Below are 22,752 nucleotides of genomic sequence, written 5' to 3'. Positions count from 1 at the left end.
TGGAAATTTGGCACACAGAAAGGGAGTCCAATGGCGAATCTTAGCATCAAATTTGGTACAAATCCGATGAATGGTTCAGGAGTTATGACCGATTATTCGCGTAAAACAAGATCGATTTGTTGTCACGCCTACAGGGTAAACCGCTTCATGGAATGAGTTGAAAATTGCTATGTAGATGGAGTAACCATCGTAGGAGTGCCTTTTGGTGGTTTGAAAGGAATCGAGATAAAGACCACGGAGATATGACACAAAACCCAACCTGTGTCACAATTACGCGATCGATTTTTATGAATAAAAAAGTATTAGTTTTCACGCCTACTAGGCAAACCGCTTAGAGCAATGAGCTGAAAATCGGTGTATAGCTGGAATAATCTTCATAGAAAGTCCTTGCAGTAGTACAGAAGAATCGGATTACAAACCACTGAGTTATGATTCGAAAGCCAACTCCGTGTAGCAAATGCGAGATCGAGATACTCTAATAGAACAGTCACCCTAATAGAGCATTCGGCTAATTTATTTACTTCTCCATTATAGAATTTTATTACATCACAAGTTATTCTGTAGGGAGTTCAGCTGCAAACAGTTAATCTTATAGACAGTTCAGCAAGAAGACAGTCACCATGTGGAGAGTTAAGCAAATATACCACTATAGAGATTCAGAACATTACAAGTCACACTGAAGAAAGTTCAGCTATAAACAAGTCATGCACTGTGTAGAGAATTCAGCTACAATTAAGTCACTCTCTAGAGAATTCAGTTACACAGAATTCAGCTACACACAAGTCACTGTGGAGAGAGTTCAGCTACAAACAAATTACCCTTTAGAGTGATCAGCTACAAACAAAACACTTTGCAGGGTGTTTAACTGCAACAAATCAATTACCTTTAGAGCGATCAGCAATGAACAAATCAACACAAATCTACCTGTAGAGAGATCAGCTAGAAACAAATCACCCTGAAGAGAGTTCAGCTACAAAAAATCACCCTGCAGAGAGATCAGCTACAAACAAATCACCTTATAGAGAGTTCAGCTACAAACAGATTACCTGTAGAGAGATCGGCTACAAACAAATCAACCTGCAGAGAGATCAGCTATATACACACAAATCAACTTGTAGAGAGATCAGCTACAAACAAATCACCCTGTAGAGAGATCAGCTACAAACTAGACACAAAGTAAGGAGTTCAGCTACAAGCAAATTACCCTGTAGAGAGTTCATCTACAAACAAATCAACCTGTAGAGCAATCAGCTAGAAACAAATCACCCTGAAGAGAGGTCAGCTACAAAAAATCACCCTGTAGAGAGATCAGCTAGAAACAAATCACCCTGAAGAGAGGTCAGCTACAAAAAAATCACCCTGTAGAGAGATCAGCTACAAACAAATTGCCCTGTAGAGAGATCAGCTACAAACAAATCAACCTGCAGAGAGATCAGCTACACACAAATCAACTTGTAGAGAGTTCAGCTACAAACAAATTACCCTGTAGAGAGATCGGCTACAAACAAATCAGCCTGTAGAGAGTTCAGCTAAAACAAATCAACCTGCAGAGAGATCAACTACAAACAAATCACCTTATAGAGAGTTCAGCTACAAACAAATTACCCTATAGAGAGATCGGCTACAAACAAATCAACCTGCAGAGAGATCAGCTACACACAAATCAACTTGTAGAGAGATCAGTTACAAACAAATCACCCTGTAGAGAGATCAGCTAGAAACTACACACAATGTAAGGAGTTCAGCTACAAATAAATCACCTTATAGAGAGTTCAGCTACAAACAAATCACTCTGTAGAGAGATCAGCTAGAAACTGGACACAATGTAAGGAGTTCAGCTACAAGCAAATCACCCTTTAGTGAGTTCAGCTACAAACAAATCAACCTGCAGTGAGATCACCTACACAAAATCACCTTGTACAGAGTTCAGCTACAAACAAATTACCCTGTAGAGAGATCGGCTACAAACTAATCAACCAGTAGAAAGATCAGCTACACACAAATCAACTTGTAGAGAGATCAGCTACAAACAAATCACCCTGTAGAGAGATCAGCTAGAAACTAGTCACAATGTAAGGAGTTCAGCTACAAGTAAATCACCCTGTAGAGAGTTCAGCTAAAACAAATCAACCTGCAGAGAGATCAGCTACAAATAAATCACTTTATAGACAGTTCAGCTACAAACAAATTACCTTGTAGAGAGATCGGCTGCAAATTAATCAACCTGCAGAGAGATCAGCTACACACAAATCAAGTTGTAGAGAGATCAGCTACAAACAAATCACCCTGTAGAGAGATCAGCTAGAAACTAGATACAATGCAAGGAGTTCAGCTACAAGCAAAATCACCCTTTAGTGAGTTCAGCTACAAACAAATCAACCTGCAGTGAGATCACCCACAAAAACGCACTTGTACAGAGTTCAGTTACAAACAAATCACCCTGTAGAGAGATCAGGTAGAAGAATTCACCTTGTAGAGAGTTCAATTACAAAGAAACCATCATATAGAGAGTTCAGCTACAAAGAAATTACCCCGTAGAGAGTTCAGCTAGAAGAAGTCACCTTGTAAAGAGTTTAGCTACAAAGAAACCATCATGTACAGAGTTCAGCTACAAATAAACCACCTGTACAGAATTCAACTACAAACAAATCACCCTGTATAGAGATCAGCTAGAAGAAGTTACCTTGTAGATAGTTCAGCTACAACAATTCACCCTGTAGAAAGATCAGCTAGAAGAAGTCACCTTGTAGAGTGTTCAGTTACAAAGAAACCATCATGTAGAGAGTTCAGCTGCAAACAAATCATTCTGTAGAGAGTTCAGCTACAAAGAAACCGCCATGTAGAGAGTTCAGCCTCATACAAACCACCTTGTAGAGAATTCAACTACAACAAATCACCCTGTAGAGAAGAAGTTACCTTGTAGAGAGTTCAGCTACAAAGAAACCACCATATAGAGAGTTTAGCTGCAAACAATTCACCTGTAGAGAGTTCAGCTAGAAACAAATCACCCCGTAGAGAGATCAACTGGACGAAGTCACCTTGTAGAGAGTTCAGCTACAAAGAAACCATCATGTAGAGAGTTCAGCTGCAAACAAATCACCCTGCAGAGAGTTCAGCTACAAAAAAATCACCCTGTAGAGAGTTCAGCTAGACGAAGTCACCTTATAGAGAGTTCAGCTACAAAGAAACCATCATGTAGAGAGTTCGGCTATAAAGACACCACCATGTAGAGAGTTTAGCTGCAAACAAATCACCTGTTACAGAGAGTTCAGCTACAAAGAAACCATCCTGTATATAGTTCAGCTACATTTCAAGTCACCCAGTAGAGAGATCAGCTGCAAAAAAAATCCTGTGGGGAATAATGAGCATGTAATAAATATATGTATATAATTTGTATAATTACTAATAAAATCAAAAATAATTGAAATACTAAAATTCTTCTTTAAGTTCTTTTCTTCTTCCTGTGGTAAAGAAAAAAACACATGGGTTAAGAAAGCCCCAAAGCCAGCCATAGGCCGGCTTTGCAGTATACAAATACAAAAAGAAGTGATATCTAATCAAAAACAGCCAAGCTGTAAAAAAAGGTGCGGCCCCCAAAAAGGCCATGGTGAAAAAAGATGTGAAATCCAAGGTGGCGGCCAAGAAATGGCTGTGATGGTAGGTTAATGGTTACATTTTAATAACGGCAATTCAGGTGAATTTTGTGCCGCTTGGTCTTGGCACCAAATTCACCTGAATTGTTGTTATTAAAATGTAACCATTAACCTACCATCACAGCCATTTCTTGGCCGCCACCTTGGATTTCACATCTTTTTTCACCATGGCTTTTATGGGGGCCGCACCTTTTTTTACAGCTTGGCTGTTTTTGATTAGATATACATAACAGCACAAAACACAAATAACATTCATACAGATATCTATACACAAGTACTTTGGGGAAAGGGCAACTGAGGAAATTGTTGGAGTAGGGTGTAATAACTTTTGCACAAGCCACGCAGACAAGCATTGTGGGTATGGCATAACTGGATTTACAGTTGACCACGAAGCAAAGATGTGTTCCAATTAGTACAAGATTGCAGCAACGCACCATATATGCATAGCAACACAACATGATTGCAGCAACCAATGAATAATCATATAAGTTAAATTTAGCGCAATTGGTTGGTTTGGCCATACACAGATAATTAGCACTTCATACACCCAATTTCTCCCCAAACTTTCTCAGTTCCCTATCACCCTGTTATAGCAACACTCTACCATATTAGCTGGTAATGCACACACATAAAGGGAAACAATGTATATATCCAATGGGCAAATACCTACAAAACATGCAAGGTGAAATTATGCGCATTAGGAATATGTAACAGTCATAAGTAATGATGCTTGCTGCAGCAGAATTTGATTTATCTGAAATGAAAAGTAGCTCTTAGTTCAAACACATATCGTGCCAAGAAAGTGTATTGCAAAGGCCACAAATAACAGAAGCAAATCGGCAACACAAAGAGCAGAAAGTCAAGTCATCCGTCTAGCCCAAAAACACGGTTGCTGACCACACGCATGCAGCATTTAGGTAGCTGGAAATAATATATATTTTTTACGTGGGAATAAACTGCAGTAAATGTATCGCTATTGCAACAATTGACAAAAATACAATGGGATTATGTTGCCTGGTAGGATGTAGCAAAACACAAGCAAACAGCAACATGCATGCCAACACAGCACAACAGCACACATGCAACAATACGCATGCAATGACACACCTGCAGCAACACGCATGCAATAACACACCTGCAATGTCATGCATGTAATGATACGCTTACAATAACAGTACCGGAATAAGTTATAGGAACGAACATGTAGCATAGCTCACAGAAGAAAAAAAATTTTTTACACATAATTTAATGAGCGAAATCTGCGGGTATTGATTTGGTGTATTAAGCTGATAGATATTCGGAGAAGTATGAGTGAATCACATATGCAAAGATAGCGTCAATCAGTTGTGTGTTTAGTGAAAATGAGAAAATTCAACACAGATAATCCAAAGCACTATGTAAAGGACTTACGTAACCATATTGTGGAGTCCACATAGTGATGCAAGTAATTGTATGTCCAATTAACAAATATTTACTGTGTATGTGCAATTAATAACTGTTTTCCCAATGCAATAGTTCTATACTTCCGAAACATGAATCAAGTAAACAATGCCTCGTGAATGCATAGTTTATCTGCATTAGAAGGAGGAATAACGATGCACTTGCAAACACCTCTCATGCGTTATTGAGGATAAATGACAGGGATATTCATTCGTTTACCCTAATGTAATTTAACTGTTCCATCAAAAGTATCCCTTAAGCTTGATAAATATCAGGGAATGAGTGTAGTGAGACACAAATGCTAGCAGGAATGACAGGGAGCCTAAAATCATATCCTAATGGTCCATAAGTATCCCTTAGGACAGCTGGTGTAGGGTATAATCAGCCTTCATCAGTCACAGGGCCAGACAGGACTGACAACAGGCTGGTGTACCTGTTAGCACTCATGGCAGAGAAACAACAGGTTTTCTGGTTGTAATTGCATATTGAAATATTTAATAATACTTAAGACTAGTACACGATGTCCTGTGATCACGCAGGCTGTATGCTGAAATGTATGAAGAATGTGTGAAGAACGTGTGCTATGATGTACAAAAGTTGGGAACTGAGGGCATTGGATGGCATAGCGGTTACACATAAGGAAGTTGAATGCACAAGCTATCAAGTTTTTTGTATCCTGTAAAACACCAAATACTTGCTATCACAGATAAAGCCAAACATGTAATAACAACAGCAATAGCATACGTATAAGCGAAGAGGCAAGCAGCAGCCATAATAGCTTGTGATTATAATATTCATGCAATATCACGCATGCAAATATCACGCATGCAAATAACACACATGCAATAACTCGCATGCAAATAACACTCATGCAAATAACACGCATGCAATAACACTCATGCAATATCACGCATGCAAATAACACGCATGCAAATAACACATATGCAAATAACATGCATGCAATATCACGCATGTGCAAATATCACACATGCAATAACACGCATGCAAATAACACGCATGCAATAACACGCATGCAAATAACACGCATGCAAATAACACGCATGCAATATCACGCATGCAATAACACGCATGCAAATAACACGCATGCAATAACACGCATGCAAATATCACGCATGCAATAACATGCATGCAAATAACACGCATGCAATAACACGCATGCAAATAACACGCATGCAATAACACGCATGCATGCAATAACACGCATGCATGCAATAACACGCATGCATGCAATAACACGCATGCATGCAAATAACACGCATGCAATAACACGCATGCAAATAACACGCATGCAATAACACGCATGCATGCAATAACACGCATGCATGCAATAACACGCATGCAAATAACACGCATGCAAATAACACGCATGCAATAACACGCATGCAAATATCACGCATGCAATAACATGTATGCAAATAACACGCATGCAATATCACGCATGCAGTGTGCGAAATAACTTTTCAGACATGTCCTGTCATACTGTCAGGGTATTGTGAAAATTTGAATGGACATCAAGCAATTTGACCAGACATTTTAACTTTTATTGTACTCCTTTCCTGTGTTGCTACCATGGCCACCAATATATGTACTGTAGAGCTGATTACTTATCAACCATTCACTGATAGTGCAGCATTTTAAAGGGTAGCTGCTGGCCACATGAAAGGGTTTCTTTGGAATCAATCAGGCCTTTGTAGGAAAGGACATCAGTCATTGCTTTCTATTTGCCTTAGAATGATAGCTATATGGTCATAAACTTTGCTTATACTACCTGGCTTAGAATATAGTGGCTCTATCCCTAATATGAACAGACGCACTGATGTCTTGTTCATTAAAAACTGGTTGTGCAGGTGATCATGGATACCACAAGTAAAAGCTACTAATTGTAATCAGGTTATAAATACATTTTACTACTGCAGTACAGGTGACTGATACAAGTAGGCTGGCACAACATATAAACTGTTAACCTCAGAGGTTAACCTGGGCATGCCTTTGTGGTCAGTACAAACCAAAAATACATAACTTAATTACATGTCACTACCATCATGTCTGGCCTCCCTCCTAGCCCAATTGCTAACACTATCAACTTTGAAAAGACAGTATTTCCGGACAAAGTCAATTATGGCCTGACACCTGGTGTAATTGACCAGAAATTGTCCAGCTTGTGGTATTCATCGAAGCCACTGTTTAGTATTAAAGTGCCCAATAACACCATCCCTAACCCTCAGTAACCAACCCTACAATGAGGTAGCAACAGTCCATGCATTAGTGTTGGTCAGCCATAACATTGCCCATAACATTGGTCACAACCGTGAGATGACAAAAATGAGATATCACAAAAATGTGTTACTGGACCGATACAGGTGCTTGCCTACCATGTGGAAAGTTAAGAAAGGTTCAGACCATGATGAACATAGCCGTATGCCTGGCTGTAGATAAGCCTGGCGGTAGGTTTGTAGAAGATAACGATAGTCTATATCTTCAAATTTAGTTTGAATGATATGCTGAACTGCACATCTACAACCAGTGTAGATAAATACCAATATGTACATAAGGGAGGATTTTGCTCGTTAAATGTGTGGGCGGCAAGGAACGGCCTTGTTTTTGAGCAGAGGAAGGACAACTCTGCACTACGCTACAATAAAGCTAAATTTGCTGACCAGTGTAGATAAATACCAATAGGTACAATTGTATGCATGTGAGAGGCTTTTGCTCGATAAACGCTAATTATATGCGTGAGCGGCCAAACAAAGGCTTTATTTTTCGAGTAGAGATAAGACAACTCTGCACTACGCTACAATAACGCTAAATGTGCTGAAAACACTGAAAACGCTCAGCCACAACAATATGTTGTGTCAAACTAGACGCCAGCTCATTTTCGATTATGCAATACTGATGATAGTTTAACACTTCGTAACCGCAACAGCATGTGGCAATTGTATAAAAGTTTTATAATGGAAAGGACTCACCGGGAATCATCAACGGTAGCCATCACCTAACTGAGAAAATCGTATTCAACATTCATGGAATCGGTGGAAGGCTCTGCCTATTCATCCTTCACGCAGCCGAGCGTCCACAATGCCATGCCGCCTCCGCTAGACTTCACCAACTCTGCTACAAATAGACCCTAAGTAGTAGCGACTCTCCAGTGAAAACACTGACAAAGTTTTTCTGTCCACCAACACGCCATGCACTATGGCATGATCTCAAACCTGTCAAACCAGTTTATTACAATGAATCATTAAGACGTCATTACATTTCATGTATCCTACAAGATTGGTTCAACTTTTACCTAAACAAGTGTGGATTTCAGTTTGTGGTGCTAGCACTACTAATATACAATGCCTCTACAACCTTACAGTCAACTCAAGGATTCTGTGCTGCTGAATTTAATTACTTTACTCGAAAGGCTAGTTTATCACTAAAGGATGCTGGCTTCATTTACTATGGTATGGTACGTAGATTTACACTGTATCCATTCTACGCCCACACCAAGGCATGTTAACTTCAATTTATTGCGTTGCAATAAATTACATCAAATACACACATTTAGATTTTAGATGCTGCACACTATGGTAGTGTACAGTGATGACATAGCACCGTCAAGCTGTTTTCATGGTAGAGATGATGTCATGTCCAGTCTCCTTTCATGGAACTGTCAAACACATGAACAATTATAAGCTATTTTTCATTTTCATGAAAGATAATTTCCCATGCAAAGGAAAGATCTCTTCCCATACAACCAAGGTGACTAAGCTAACAAAGATGCATTCATGATTAACAAAGTCTTCATAATAATAAGAATAAGGAAAATTTTTACATTTGAGTATGAATCATAGAATAAAAAGCAATGAAACAAGGGAGGTCATCTATACCTGCAGCTATACTAGTGGACATTTAATTCCTACTTCAGTTATGTACAGCTTGTCAATGGTATAGCTATGACTGAAGTAGGGATCAAATATCCAGTAGTATAGTTGCAAGTGTAGATGACCTTCCGTGTTTCATTACTTTTTATTTCTATGATCCCTACTCATATATAAAATTTCTAACTTTTTCTTACACTTGTTTGTTACCTATTTTGTAATGATGTAATTCATTGCTGTTGAACCATCACACATACTATATCAAAAGAAAGAAGCACCAAAAACATAATTATGCAGTGGAATATGCCCCTGAGTATAGACGCGTTTAACAAAGTGGTGTGGTCATAAAAGTTCGTTGCATGTGCAAATTAACAGCTATTTTTGTAGGGCAAAAGAAATGCAATGTCAACTGGAATTTATCAATCAAGCAATGATAAAAATGGGTAGTTTGAGAACTAAAACCCTTGAGAACCTCAGGAATAGTGAAATAAGTTACTTTTCGGACAGTAAAGTAAGTTTTTAGGAGGTAATTTAAATTTCATGCTCATAAACTACCTGTACAGAAAAGTTATCCCATTATTCATTTTCAGCAATCCTGAGTATTGATAAAGTATGATTATAAGGTTTGTATTTTGGGTAGTAATTACTTGATGCAGTATTGCAGAGCTCAGAAACATTTTGAAATGTTTGCCCTACATTAATTTTCCCAATCTTTTTGCCCTACATAAATCTGGATTGTGTTATGCAAAAGTGATGCCTTCTCATTAAACCTGTCTATATATTAGAGGTGGTCATTCCAGTTCGTTTTAAGCCATGTTCCACCTGTTATACAGCATTACTAATGGCAAATAGTATAATAAGTGCCTCTGCAATCAGTCACTGAATGCATGCCCCAACCATCTATTAACTGAAACACAAGGTTGTCATTCTACTTTGTATTAGCTTTGTTCCACCTATTATACAGTGTTGCAAGCAAAAAACAGCATGAGAACAATCAATCCACAGAAATTAAAGTATCGAAGCTATAATGCATTACTGCAAATGAACACCTACACAGTAACAAAAAATAAGTTAGTTCTCTTGTGCCAATGAAGGTAAGGTATAACCACAGATAAGGTATATATCATCTATGCTATAACTTACACAGCAAAGTGGTGCGCTAAGAAACACAAGACACGAAGGATGACTCTGTAGCCTTGTCTATAGTCAAGTTATGCTTGGCTAACAGCATCAGTTAATCACATTCTGTTAAATTTAAAATTTCATAAAAAACTTTTGGAGGGATTAGGGGTTGCTCGGAAGACATTTATGGCCATGGTTATACCTAACCAATACTGCCAGGCTGCTATGAAAGAACATTGAGGTTGCTTTTTGGGTGATATGTTGGGGCAAGTAAGTCCAAACCTCCATAATCCATACTATATGGTACTACCATACTGTATGATATGTTAACTCCAGCTTTTTTTTATTGTGATACACCTAAAACAGCTTATTTTGGAAGGTGAAAATATGTCCAGCTATATTGCTTTAATAGACGTATATAGACACAAAAGAATTTCACAAACTACAAAAGCCTTATCATAATGTTGTGCACTTGTATTGCAGCTCTTAATATTGCTGTATGACTAGATGTTATTCACACATGAATAGTAGTACCTTGAGTGCTACCCAGTGGTACTACAATATGAAGGCTAGGATAGTGTTATTAAACTTTTAAAAACGTGGAAAAATGACTGAAAGTTGTGTATTAATTTTATTTATCTATTATCAGTTTTACCAATTAGGCATGTAGTGACCTATTAATCTGCGCATCTAAAATATGGAACTATTTCCGACATTTAGAAAGTTGGCTCAAATGCTTGTGGCCACATTGCACTAAAGTGGACCCTATTATCACAATTGCACGATAAATCATGATATATCGATATATTGACTGTAAAATGCTGATCTTTCAAAATAACTATCCACATCAAGACACACGGTAGTGTGTCGTGCGGCCCAAGAAGCCGGCGCGTAACACCCGTGAGTATATTGACAGGAAGAAAGAAAACGCAATTTTTGCACCTCCGTAGCTCTGTGCTGCCTTGATGAAACAAGACGATTTTTGCTGTGGACACTGCCTCCACCTTCAGCACTCCACACTCCAAATTTGAGCAAAATCAATTCAAGCGTTCCCGAGATATGCGACTTCAAAAATTGGCTTAGTTTCTTCGTTTTCTTCTTCTTATTTTTCTTCCTCTTTTCGCACACTTACAAAAACTGCTATAAAACGCGAACGCTATATCCGATTGCCTTGAAATTTGGCACACAGAACGGGGGTATAAAGGCGCATCTCTGTACCAACTTTGGCTAGGATACGATAAACAGGAAAAGAGTTATGATCGATTATTCACGAAAAATAACACCAATATGTTGTCACGCCTACAGGGTAAACCGCGTATGGGAAGAAGCTGAAAATCGGTGGGTGAATAGGTTACCTATTGAACCTCAAACCTTTTGTGGTTTGAAAGAAATCGAGCTAAAAACCAGGAAGATACAACGAAAAAACCAACAGTGTGTAACAATTATGCAATCGAGATTAGCTAATAAAAAACGACTACTTGCCACGCCTACCAGATAAACCGCTAGGGCGAATGCTTTGAAAATCGCTGTATAGAAGGAGTAATCATCTTAGAAAGGCTCTTCAATGGTGTAGATGAATCAGACTTAAAGCCACGGAGTTATAATACGAAATCCAACTTGGTGCAACAAGTGCAAGATCGAGATACTCTAATAGAACAGTCATCCTAATAAAGCAGTCACCCTGAAGAGAATTCAAGAGATCGGCTAGAAACAAGAAACCTGTATTGAGATCAGCTACACACAAGTCACCCTGTATAGAGATCAGCTAGAAGAAGTTACCTTGTAGAGAGTTCAGTTACAAAGAAACCATCATGTAGAAAGTTCAGCTACAAACTAGTGACCTTGTAGAGACATCAGCTAAAAGAAGTTACCTTATAGAGAGTTCAGCTACAGAGAAACTATCATGTAAAGAGTTCAGCTGCAAACAAATCACCTGTAGAGAGTTCAGTTACAAACAAATCTCCCTGTAGAGAGATCAGCTAGAAGAAGTTTCCTTGTAGAGAGTTCAGCTACAAACAAATCACCCTCTAGAAAGATCAGCTAGAAGAAGTCACCTTGTAGAGAGTTCAGTTACAAAGAAACCCACCATATAGAGAGTTCAGCTACAAACTAGTGACCTTGTAGAGACATCAGTTACCTTGTAGAGAGTTCAGTTACAAAGAAACCATCATGTAGAGAGTTCAGCTGCAAACAAATCACCTGTAGAAAGTTCAGCTACAAACAAGTCTCCCTGTAGAGAGATCAGCTAGAAGAAGTTTCCTTGTAGAGAGTTCAGCTACAAACAAATCACCCTCTAGAAAGATCAGCTAGAAGAAGTCACCTTGTAGAGAGTTCAGTTACAAAGAAACCACCATATAGAGGGTTCAGCTACAAACTTGTGACCTTGTAGAGAGTTCAGTTACAAAGAAACCATCATGTAGAGAGTTCAGCTGCAAACAAATCACCTGTAGAGAGTTCAGCTACAAACAAGTCTCCCTGTAGAGAGATCAGCTAGAAGAAGTTTCCTTGTAGAGAGTTCAGTTACAAAGAAACCATCATGTAGAGAGTTCAGCTGCAAACAAATCACCTGTAGAGAGTTCAGCTACAAACAAGTCTCCCTGTAGAGAGATCAGCTAGAAGAAGTTACCTTGTAGAGAGTTCAGCTACAAACAAATCACCCTGTAGAAAGATCAGCTAGAAGAAGTCACCTTGTAGAGAGTTCAGTTACAAAGAAACCACCATATAGAGAGTTCAGCTAAAAACTAGTGACCTTGTAGAGACATCAGTTACCTTGTAGAGAGTTCAGTTACAAAGAAACCATCATGTAGAGAGTTCAGCTGCAAACAAATCACCTGTAGAGAGTTCAGCTACAAACAAGTCTCCCTGTAGGGAGTTCAGCTAGAAGAAGTTTCCTTGTAGAGAGTTCAGCTACAAACAAATCACCCTGTAGAAAGATCAGCTAGAAGAAGTTGCCTTGTGGAGAGTTCAGTTACAAAGAAACCATCATGTAGAGAGTTCAGCTGCAAACAAATCACCTGTAGAGAGTTCAGCTACAAAGAAACCATCATGTAGAGAGTTCAGCTGCAAACAAATCACCTGTAGAGAGTTCAGCTACAAACAAATCTCCCTGTAGAGAGATCAGTTAGAAGAAGTATCCTTGTAGAGGGTTCAGCTACAAACAAATCACCCTGTAGAAAGATCAGCTAGAAGGAGTCACCTTGTGCAGAGCTCAGTTACAAAGAAATCATCATGTAGAGAGTTCAGCTACAAACTAGTGACCTTGTAGAGACATCAGCTAAAAGAAATTACCTTGTAGAGAGTTCAGCTACAAAGAACCATCATGTAGAGAGTTCAGCTGCAAAGAAATCACCTGTAGAGAGTTCAGCTATAAACAAATCACCTGTAGAGAGATCAGCTAGAAGAAATTACCTTTTAGAGAGTTCAGTTACAAAGAAACCACCATGTAGAGAGTTCAGCTTCAAAGAAATCACCCTGTAGAAAATTCAGCCACAAACAAATTGCCCTGTAGAAAGATCAGTTAGAAGAAGTTACCTTGTAGAGAGTTCAGCTACTGTACAAAGAAACCATTCTGTAAAGAGCTCAGCTACAAACAAATCACCTGTACAGAATTCAGCTACAAACAAATCACCCTGTGGAGAGATCAGCTAGAAGAAGTTACCTTGTAGATCGTTCAGCTACAAACAAATCACCCTGTAGAGAGATCAGCTAGAAGAAGTTACCTTGTAGATTGTTCAGCTACTAACAATTCACCCTGTAGAGAGGGCAGCAAGAAGAAGTCACCTTGTAGAGTGTTCAGTTACAAAGAAACCACCATGGAGAGTTCTGTAATAAATATATGTATTATATATATATAATTTGTACATTTACTGATAAAATCAGATATTTAAAGTACATCTGCTTCATCTTTTCTTCTTCCTGTGGTAAAGAAAAAAAAGACAGGTTAAAAAAAGTCCCAAAGCCGGCCTATGGTATACAAATACAAAAAGAAATGAAATCTAATCCAAAACAGCCAAGCTGTAAAAAAACAGTGCTGCCCTCAAAAAGGCTATGGTGAAAAAAGATGTGAAATCCAAGGTGGCGGCCAAGAAATGGCTGTGATGGTAGGTTAATGATAAAAATTTTAATAATGGCAATTTAGGTGATTTTTTTGCCAAGACCAAGCGGCACAAAACTTCACCTGAATTGTCGTTATTAAAATTTTTACCATTAACCTACCATCACAGCCATTTCTTGGCCACCACCTTGGATTTCACATCTTTTTTCACCATAGCCTTTTTGAGGGCCGCAGTGTTTTTTTACAGCTTGGCTGTTTTGGATTAGATTACTAATTCACATAGAATATTGAACCTAAAGTCAATAATATATTAATTAAATTATCAATATTTCTGCACATTACTAATTTGCATATATAACACACACTGGTGTACACAGTAATTTGTAATTGCAATTGATTTAGCATAGGTTATTGAGATGGATAGCAAATGTTATATTTATTATTACAGTGTATATTTAACCATATACTGTAGACTGATAATCAAACAACTATTCCTAATGATTGGACCATGTCATCTCCATCTCGAGCTAGCGTTATAGTTACTCCAAGTTTACCTGGAAGTGATACAAGTGCAAGTAGGCTATCACGCCTACCTCAGCGTGTGAAAAGTGGAAGCCATCGTTCAATTTCTGGAGTCTTGGTATGAAATGTACTATAGTATGTTCACGTTGAGCTGAATCATCAAAAACATTTAATAACTCATGGATGCAATTACACACTATCTTGAAATTTGGCTCATTTGTAGTACTGCTTGACTCTCTAAAAATATTTCAAAATCTTATTGTTCAAATGTTTGACATACTATTTACAGCCAATCAAAATTTTCACAATACATTTCCTATGGGGAAGCCATATAAATACAGTATCCACTACAGCCCTTTCCCGAACTTGTAATGGAGCCACACCGTAAGTGTCTGTTGTTGACACCTTTGCTGTTACCAATAATCATTTGGTTGGCTGAAATGTTAACTCTGTTGAGAAAAAAATCCACTTTTAATTTTTAGCTGTTTTTCAGGATTCAGCTCAACGTGAACATACTATAGCAACGTTTGTAGTTTCAGTGTGTAGGATGCCTACATTGCATGCATATGTACAGTGCATTAATTTAAATATTGTCAATGATTTTTTGAAAATGCATATTAATTATTTAAGCAAATATATTATTCCATGGACTGGATGTTTTGTAGGGAAAGTTTTATTGGATTTCAGCTATTAAATTTATGTATCTATTGCTATGCATATAAATCTGTGGGTGAACTTTTTGGTTATGTGCATACAACCTGCATGCATGTGTTTAATATTGAGCTGATAGCATAATAGCACAAGCAAAGAAAATAATGAAAGTGGCAAGTGTAGCAATGTCATATATTTTTAGTAACAAAATTAAAATAGTATATGTGACCAAATTTTGGAAAATTACCCATATGGGCGCTCATGAAATATTTAGAATTTTCATGTTTAGGAGGAGGGTTTAGTTCAAAAAAGGAGGGTTTAGTTCAAAAAAATATTTCAAGAATTTTCTTGTACTTTAAGGCATTGAGAATGGCTTACAATCATTAACAAGTAGATTTACACCATAAAAATTAATTGTGTTCTTTGATCATTAAATATTGTACATGTCAAATGTGCCCATATGGTTGATTTTCCAAAACTCGGTCATGTATAGTTCTTTTGCTTTTGTTACATGATTTTTCAGAATGTGATCCCAGTACAAGCTGTGAAACCCATTCAACCTCAACCTGAGTCAACTAATTTAAAAGTAACTGTGGAATTTACTGATGACAGCAACCCAGACCATTCTACAGGACTGATGTCCCCAGAAGTAAGTATTTTAACTAGAATGGTAGTACTGTAATATTAGGAGGTTTGCACTTCCTTACAAAGCAAGTTGATGTTGTGCTACTTCTAAAAACCAGGAGCTATGCAGCTAGCTAGCTAACTCACATCTGTAATTAATCAACTATGTATTGCTATGTTATTATTTAGCTAATAGGTTTTTGGTTTTGCAATTATGTATCAATTAATTTAGTTATTGTGTTTGGACTTTGTAATTCATGAAATTTTTGTAATTATTCAATTACGTTGCTATGCATTGCTAAGGAAGCACTTATTAAACAACCGTTTTTAACAACATATTATGCACAGAAGTATCTTCTAAACTGTTTTATATTTAAACTATCATGATTTTCTGGCAAATTCTTTCAACAAAGCCTCAAAGCTGCTCTTCATTTTTGTTCACATACATAGGGGATACACCCCCTTTCCAACTCTAGGGGATAGGCTATTCCTGATACTCTATGAGCGTAAACTGGAATTAAAAAATATGTCATTATGTCGGGCTTTTGTAGATCTGATCTACACTTTTAATTACAGTGACTGTGCTATTAAAGTATTTTGACCTCACAATTTTACACCAGGTGAATTTTCTCCGTAGTAGTCACTGTGGTTTGTTCTAAAACTTTGAACTATGATGGTTACCTATGCAAAGACCAGTTTTCAAGTTATATGGTTTACCATGGAGGTATGTATGACAAAACATTGGTCATTTGTAGTATAAAAATCATTCCATTTTGGAGAAGGGAGTATGATGTGTGAAAATTGTATTTTCTTTCTTCCTGTCAAATATCCATAGTGTGGCACACCATCTTTCTTGACTACACAACACACTACCACGTGACTTGTTTTTTATAATCCCTAACCAAACTTAACCCTTGGGCCGTGGCTTTAATTCTTTAAAACAAAACTTATGTGTAATATGCATTCTGAAATGCAAAACTTGGACTCCTGTTACTCCATGTAGAGACCACCTTTTCCTTCGTGGTTTGCATTAAACTACTCATGAAGGATAGATCTACGTACAACACCATATTACTTATACTAACCTTCTTTATTCCATCTCTCCTTTGTGACAGGTAGTATCATCGTAATTATCGTCTTAGAAACAGAACTACAGGACCAATGGGTTAAATTAAAATTGCTACTTTTTATTTGTACTTGTTTGTTTACATTTTGCTACCATAATCACAAGTGAACCTGTGCATACTGCATCAAAAGAAAGGATGTCACATATAACATTAGTTTTTGCATCGAAACGCGTTCCCCAACCATGAACCATCAATTACTGAAAGTAAAATGGTCATTGACTTATGGGAATAGCTTGAAATTTGATGTTTACATAGGGTAGCCATTGTAGCAGTGGTTAGAAAAACAAAAAGGTAATAGCTACAGAGTTACAAGGCAAAAACCAAGTAACTGTTATTTACCGGATCAAAATACTCTGATAGAATAGTCACTGGGGGTAAAAAAGTGCAAAAACATATCAGGATTTGAACCAGGGACCCCTATACTGAGCACCCAAATCCTTAACCACTGGCCACTGCTATCTTGGCTGTTTATGTCATGTAATTTCTGCATTATAAATAATAATTCTAGCTAAAATCTACTTTAGAGTAAAAGTTTATCTCAATTCTCTTTATTATTTTCCAGGTGCTATTAAACTATACATCTGTCTCCCAATATCTATGGTTGATTGTAATGTCTTGGCTGTTTTTACACTATTATAGGTGTGACAACAAACTGCAGTGAGGCTGACTGCTCTATTAGAGTATCTTGATCTTGTATATGTTTGGTGTATACTGTAGCCTACTATTCTTTTGTAGTACTCTAATAGAACTCACCTTTTCGGAGCTTTAATACAATGCATATAGAATGTTCTAGAGTTTCCATGAAAACTAGAATTCCATTTATAGGATAGAAATTTAGTTAGATGAGCAACTGACAGTAGAGGTAAAGTAGTAAAGGGTTTAGACATGTAGGTATGGACAAATTTGTCAACATTTTCGTGCAAGTTTTTTTTGTGCTTGTTTCAAAAGTTTGGTTTTTGTTTTATATCTCCTTAGCTAATACTCTAAGTACTTTCAAATCACAAATGGTCTGCATTATATACAATGGTTAGCCTATCTGCACACTGATTTTAAACTTATTCCTGTCAGTAGTCTACCATGCAGGCATGATAAAAATCACACTAGTAATTGCTTGTACCTTTGTGCCATTTCTATCAATCTGTACACAAATTGGAAGATAAATACACTATAATATGTGACCATTTCAGCAAAAAACCGACTTGTTCGTACAAGCATGCATATTGAGAAAACGATGTTTTTAATTTATAAAATTATGCATGCTACAAAGAAAAACTATTCAAGTTTTTATTGGGCCATTACTCAGAAAAGGAAGACTTGAATTGATTAAAACTATGTACCATTTTATTTGTATGGTCATGGAGAGTTCGAAAATCTTTCTTTTTGTTTCTGTAGCCTCAACGGTATGCATGTCATGTGCGTTTGTTTATGATGCGGTATCCATAGACAAGATTGTCATCGTTTCTTCAAATAAACTGTTTTCATACCCATATGCGTAAGTGACTACAGGGCTAACACTATAGCTTGGCTGATTTGCTAATTTGTGGTGAACAGCTTAAGCCAAATTGCAATGTTGTACACTAATGCAAACTGGCTGCGAATGTAAGTGCCTGTAGTTTATTTTCAGTATAGTCACTGATTATCTTGTTCTTCCTAATGTTGAACGCTATAATTCCAAAACTACGCACCACAGAAGGCTGGTAATCCAACGCTGGGAAAAAATCTGAAGTTGTGCGAGTAAGTCGAGATTTTGCTGAGATGGTCATATATACTCTCCAAATTTGAAAAGAATACAATTAGGCTTGCACAAGTTATTGTAAATTTTGTAAGTGGTGCAAAAAGAAAATTTAACAGAATGAGTTGATGTTGTGCTACTTCTAAAAACCAGACTCCCATGCAGCTAATGAACTCAGCTGGAATTAACCAACTATGTATTTTATTTCAGCCAATGGGTTTTGGTTATACAATATAGTCTAGCGCCTAAGCCACAAAACCGTTCACTTTTTGATAAAAGGGCCAAATTTCTTGTGGGGTTTGTAGCATGTGTACTAAGTGATTTTGGAAGGGGGGGTAGGGGTGGATCCAGCAGCTGGTAAGGGGAGGGGCACAAACAGGCTAAGTTGTAAGTGATTGGGGAAACCCAGATTCTCTTGTTAGTTGCTGCATTTTTGAAGCAGCAAAATATCACCTCTTAGTAGTATCTCAGTGTTTATTTTGCCATTTTGGCCTTTGCAGATGGTTGTGAAATCTTAAAAGGCTATTAATGTCTTTGAAAGCAGCAACAAAATTATTATTTTTAGAGACGCTTAGTACGCACAAAGGTGTTGAGTAACAATTTTACAGCTAGTTTGACTGGTTCCCTTTGATTTTAGGTGAATTTGTAACAATAAATGCTAGTAAAATGTGCATATTTTCATGAGTTATAAATTGATCTTAGCCTGACATAAAGTTCAGTATTTTAATCATAACTGTAGTTAGCTATGGCTACTCCACAAGGTAATAAGGGGGGGGGGGGGGGGGGGGGGCATTTGCCCCAAATGCCCCATCCTGGATCTGCCATTGGGAGGCATGTAAAAAGTCCTTTAGGACCCTATTTTTTGACCTTGTAAATAAAACTATTTGTGTACATGGAAAACAATCAAAATTCTATTAGTTTAAAGGCTGGATCTAGTATTAGACCAGTACAAAGCCTGTAGCTGCAACATGATGGGTCATTAAAATGCCACATGAAACAAATTGTTTTCTCAACCTAGCAGTTAACAAAATGACTGAAAATGCTATTTTCAAGGGGTTTTATTAAAGTTTTGCATTTCCTTTGCACACGGTTCTGTAGTATCATATATAAGGATCATCCTGATGTGTATCATTTCTTTATCAAAAGTGCATAACAAAAGTTAACAAATTATGGAAGTTTTAATTGTGGACATAAAATTATTGAAATCCCTCTGTATATACATCAATCAAGCAATTATCCTTGCAGATCTATTTAGTATTGTAGAGGTATCTTGTTGTTGGGTATACACTCTGATATTCCGACATCTTCCATACCAAATTTAAGCTCTAATATTCCAGCCATCTTTGAGCTCCTTCAACGTTCATTAATTTTTAATTTACTTCATTTTCTTTTTAAATGAGACGTGCACCCACAGCCGGCTGTGGGTGTGCGCCCGGTTTACTGAAATTGTTTTTACAACAGTACTATCTATCTACCTGTTTGCCCATATGCACCCATGTGAGCAAAATTGTTAAATGATAAAAGCAGCTTGCATGTAAGAAGTAAAATCGAAATGAAGTATGTATTAAACTTCCGCACAGATAAACTTTGCTCTAACGTGGTTTCTTTTTGGCAGTCTGAAATACGGGTGTGGCGACTCTTCTCAGACTTTGTGAAAATTACCTTCCTTTTGGGTTTTACAGGGTGTTTAACAACTGAAAAACAAAGGTGCAGGTCTCGTAGACTACCAGGAATAGCCTATCCCTTCAAGTTGGTGAGGAGGCGTGACTCTTACATAATTACGTGACCAAACATTGAGAGCAGCTTTGAGGTTTAGTTGATAGAAATAGTGGGAAAAACACGATAGTCAAGCTATAAAACAGTTTAGAAGATACTTCTGTCCGTAATATGTTGTATAGATATGGTCGCTTAACAAGAGCTTCCTTAGCAGTACATAGCAATGTAATTGAAGAATTACAAAAATTTCATGAATTACGAAATCAAAAATTACAATAAATTATTACATAGTACCATAGTACTGTATAGTAGGGATGGCGAAGGTGTGGACGTAGCAGGATATAATATAACCCAAAAAAAAGCCTGTCTCGAATTTTCCTTACAACAGCATGACAGTATTGGTTGGGTAAAATCAAGTCCAAAAGTGTCTTCAGATTGACCCGAACGTTTCTGTCAAATTGCTACAGAATTTTGTTTTTAAAATTATTCAACGGAATTTTCTACTGCCTACTGCCTGATGCCTTCAGTGAAGCATAGCGGAAAACTGGCTACAGGCATTGCACCAAACTATTTGAACACACGTGGCTCAGTGGATTTCGAAGTTGGCTACTGTATAGTAAAACACTTTGGCAGTAAAAACGTTTGGTGAAAACCCACTGTTGCAAAATTGCAAAAAAAAACTTTAGTGAATGGCACTTCACCTGAAATATTTTTATAATGTATGATAGAACTTAGCTACCATGTACTGTATACAAGTGCGAGTGATTAAACATCTCGCTAAATAAGTGGCGTGGAAGCCATTTTGATCGCGTTTCTTTACCCCTCACAGCAAGGGATGACAACTTGTGATGGAAACAGCTGCCACACCCCTTAATTAGCAAGTCTTAATCGCTTGCACATAGCGATGTTGCATTCAAGTGGTGGCTATCGTACAACTGGCAAAAATTGCTTGTGTTTCTAAACATCGAGCTAATTTGCTGTGACCAGCACTATGTTTAGTTATGTTAATCCAACTTACTACAGTTTAGCAATTTGTATAGTGGTGTGTTATGCTAGTTGATTGCTTACATAATATAATGGAGTTTTAACTTGTTAAACGGAGTTAATCTGAAGTCTCATGCCTTTAGCCACAGGTGCGATATATAGGCGCCCTCAAATCATCACATGCATGCAATGTGTTTCTAGGCACGCTAATTAGTGTTTTTGGCGCGATTTAGAGCAGCAAACGATTCATTCTGTCAGCCCGATTAGCGGCTTGTTCTTGTGAAGTGATGTCATTTTAATCCACAGCCAACAAACCCATGAATAGCTGGATGACAACTCCATGCCCAGGATAGTAGGAGAATTAACTTCAGAACATTGGGACCAGTGAATTCACGAGTTAGGGTTGACAGCCCTTGTTCCTCATCCTCAACTGTGTCTCGAGCTGTTACTGGCAAAGCAGGTGAGTGGTCAGAGTTGAGAACGGTCCTGCAGCAACTCATCCTCGCGTGTCTGCCTGTCATGGTTGCCAGTGATAGCTGGTAATGGGGTAGGGTTCGAGTCAAGGATTAATCCCTACCAGAAGAATGGTCATAAAAAATCACTGAGGATGACTTGGGTAGGGGGTCTCCTCCCTCCCAGTCTGTTTCTCCTCCTTGCTTATGCGAGGAGTGACAATTCTTTAGGCTGGGATTTTAGGGGGGATGGCTCCCGTTCCCGAAGAATTGTCAGCTTCAGCAGATTTTTAAAAAGTGACCTTGGATTAGCATTTCAGCTACAATTAGCACCTGCAATGTTTTTTCCCAAGTAGCAACAATAAAACTTGGGTAGCAGTACAGCACAAATCCAGTGAGTGGAGATCAGGTAATTGTCAGCAGCCATGACAAGGAGTCAAGACCGCAACAGCAGCAAGCCGAGACAGCACTGGCAGCCAGCCATGGCAGCAAGCCAAGACAGCCGGGGCAGCAAGCTGAGACAGCCAGGGCAGCAAGCTGAGTCAGCAGTGGTGGCAATACAGGAGGGCAGCAAGTGGAACCAGCAGTAGCAACAGGCTGAGAAAGGCAATGATATTACACCAAGATAGCAGTAGCGGCAAACTATGACAGTGTAGGCAGCAAGCTGAGACAGCTGTGTCAGCAAGTTGGGACAACCATGGCACTAAGCCAGAAAGCAGTGGCAGCAAGCCAGGGAGCAGTGCAGTGAGAAAGGGCAGGGACGGTGGCAGCACACCATAGCAACAGTGGCA

The 22,752-nt window shown here is 38.0% G+C and overlaps 1 protein-coding gene across 1 annotated transcript in view; it reads left to right on the top strand.

Annotated features, from left to right (window-relative positions):
• Positions 1–22,752, top strand: part of LOC136250696 (uncharacterized) — a 178,047-nt gene that overhangs the window by 135,827 nt on the left and 19,468 nt on the right. Inside the window, exons 30-31 of the mRNA XM_066042925.1 lie at positions 14,626–14,793; positions 15,850–15,975. Of these exons, the coding sequence (XP_065898997.1) occupies positions 14,626–14,793; positions 15,850–15,975 (294 nt within the window). The remainder of the gene's footprint in view (positions 1–14,625; positions 14,794–15,849; positions 15,976–22,752) is intronic.

This window comes from Dysidea avara, chromosome 3, assembly GCF_963678975.1.
Source record: "Dysidea avara chromosome 3, odDysAvar1.4, whole genome shotgun sequence".
NCBI lineage: Eukaryota > Metazoa > Porifera > Demospongiae > Dictyoceratida > Dysideidae > Dysidea > Dysidea avara.
The sequence above is the reverse complement of the archived record's forward strand: the minus strand, read 5'-3'. Positions and strand labels throughout refer to the sequence as shown.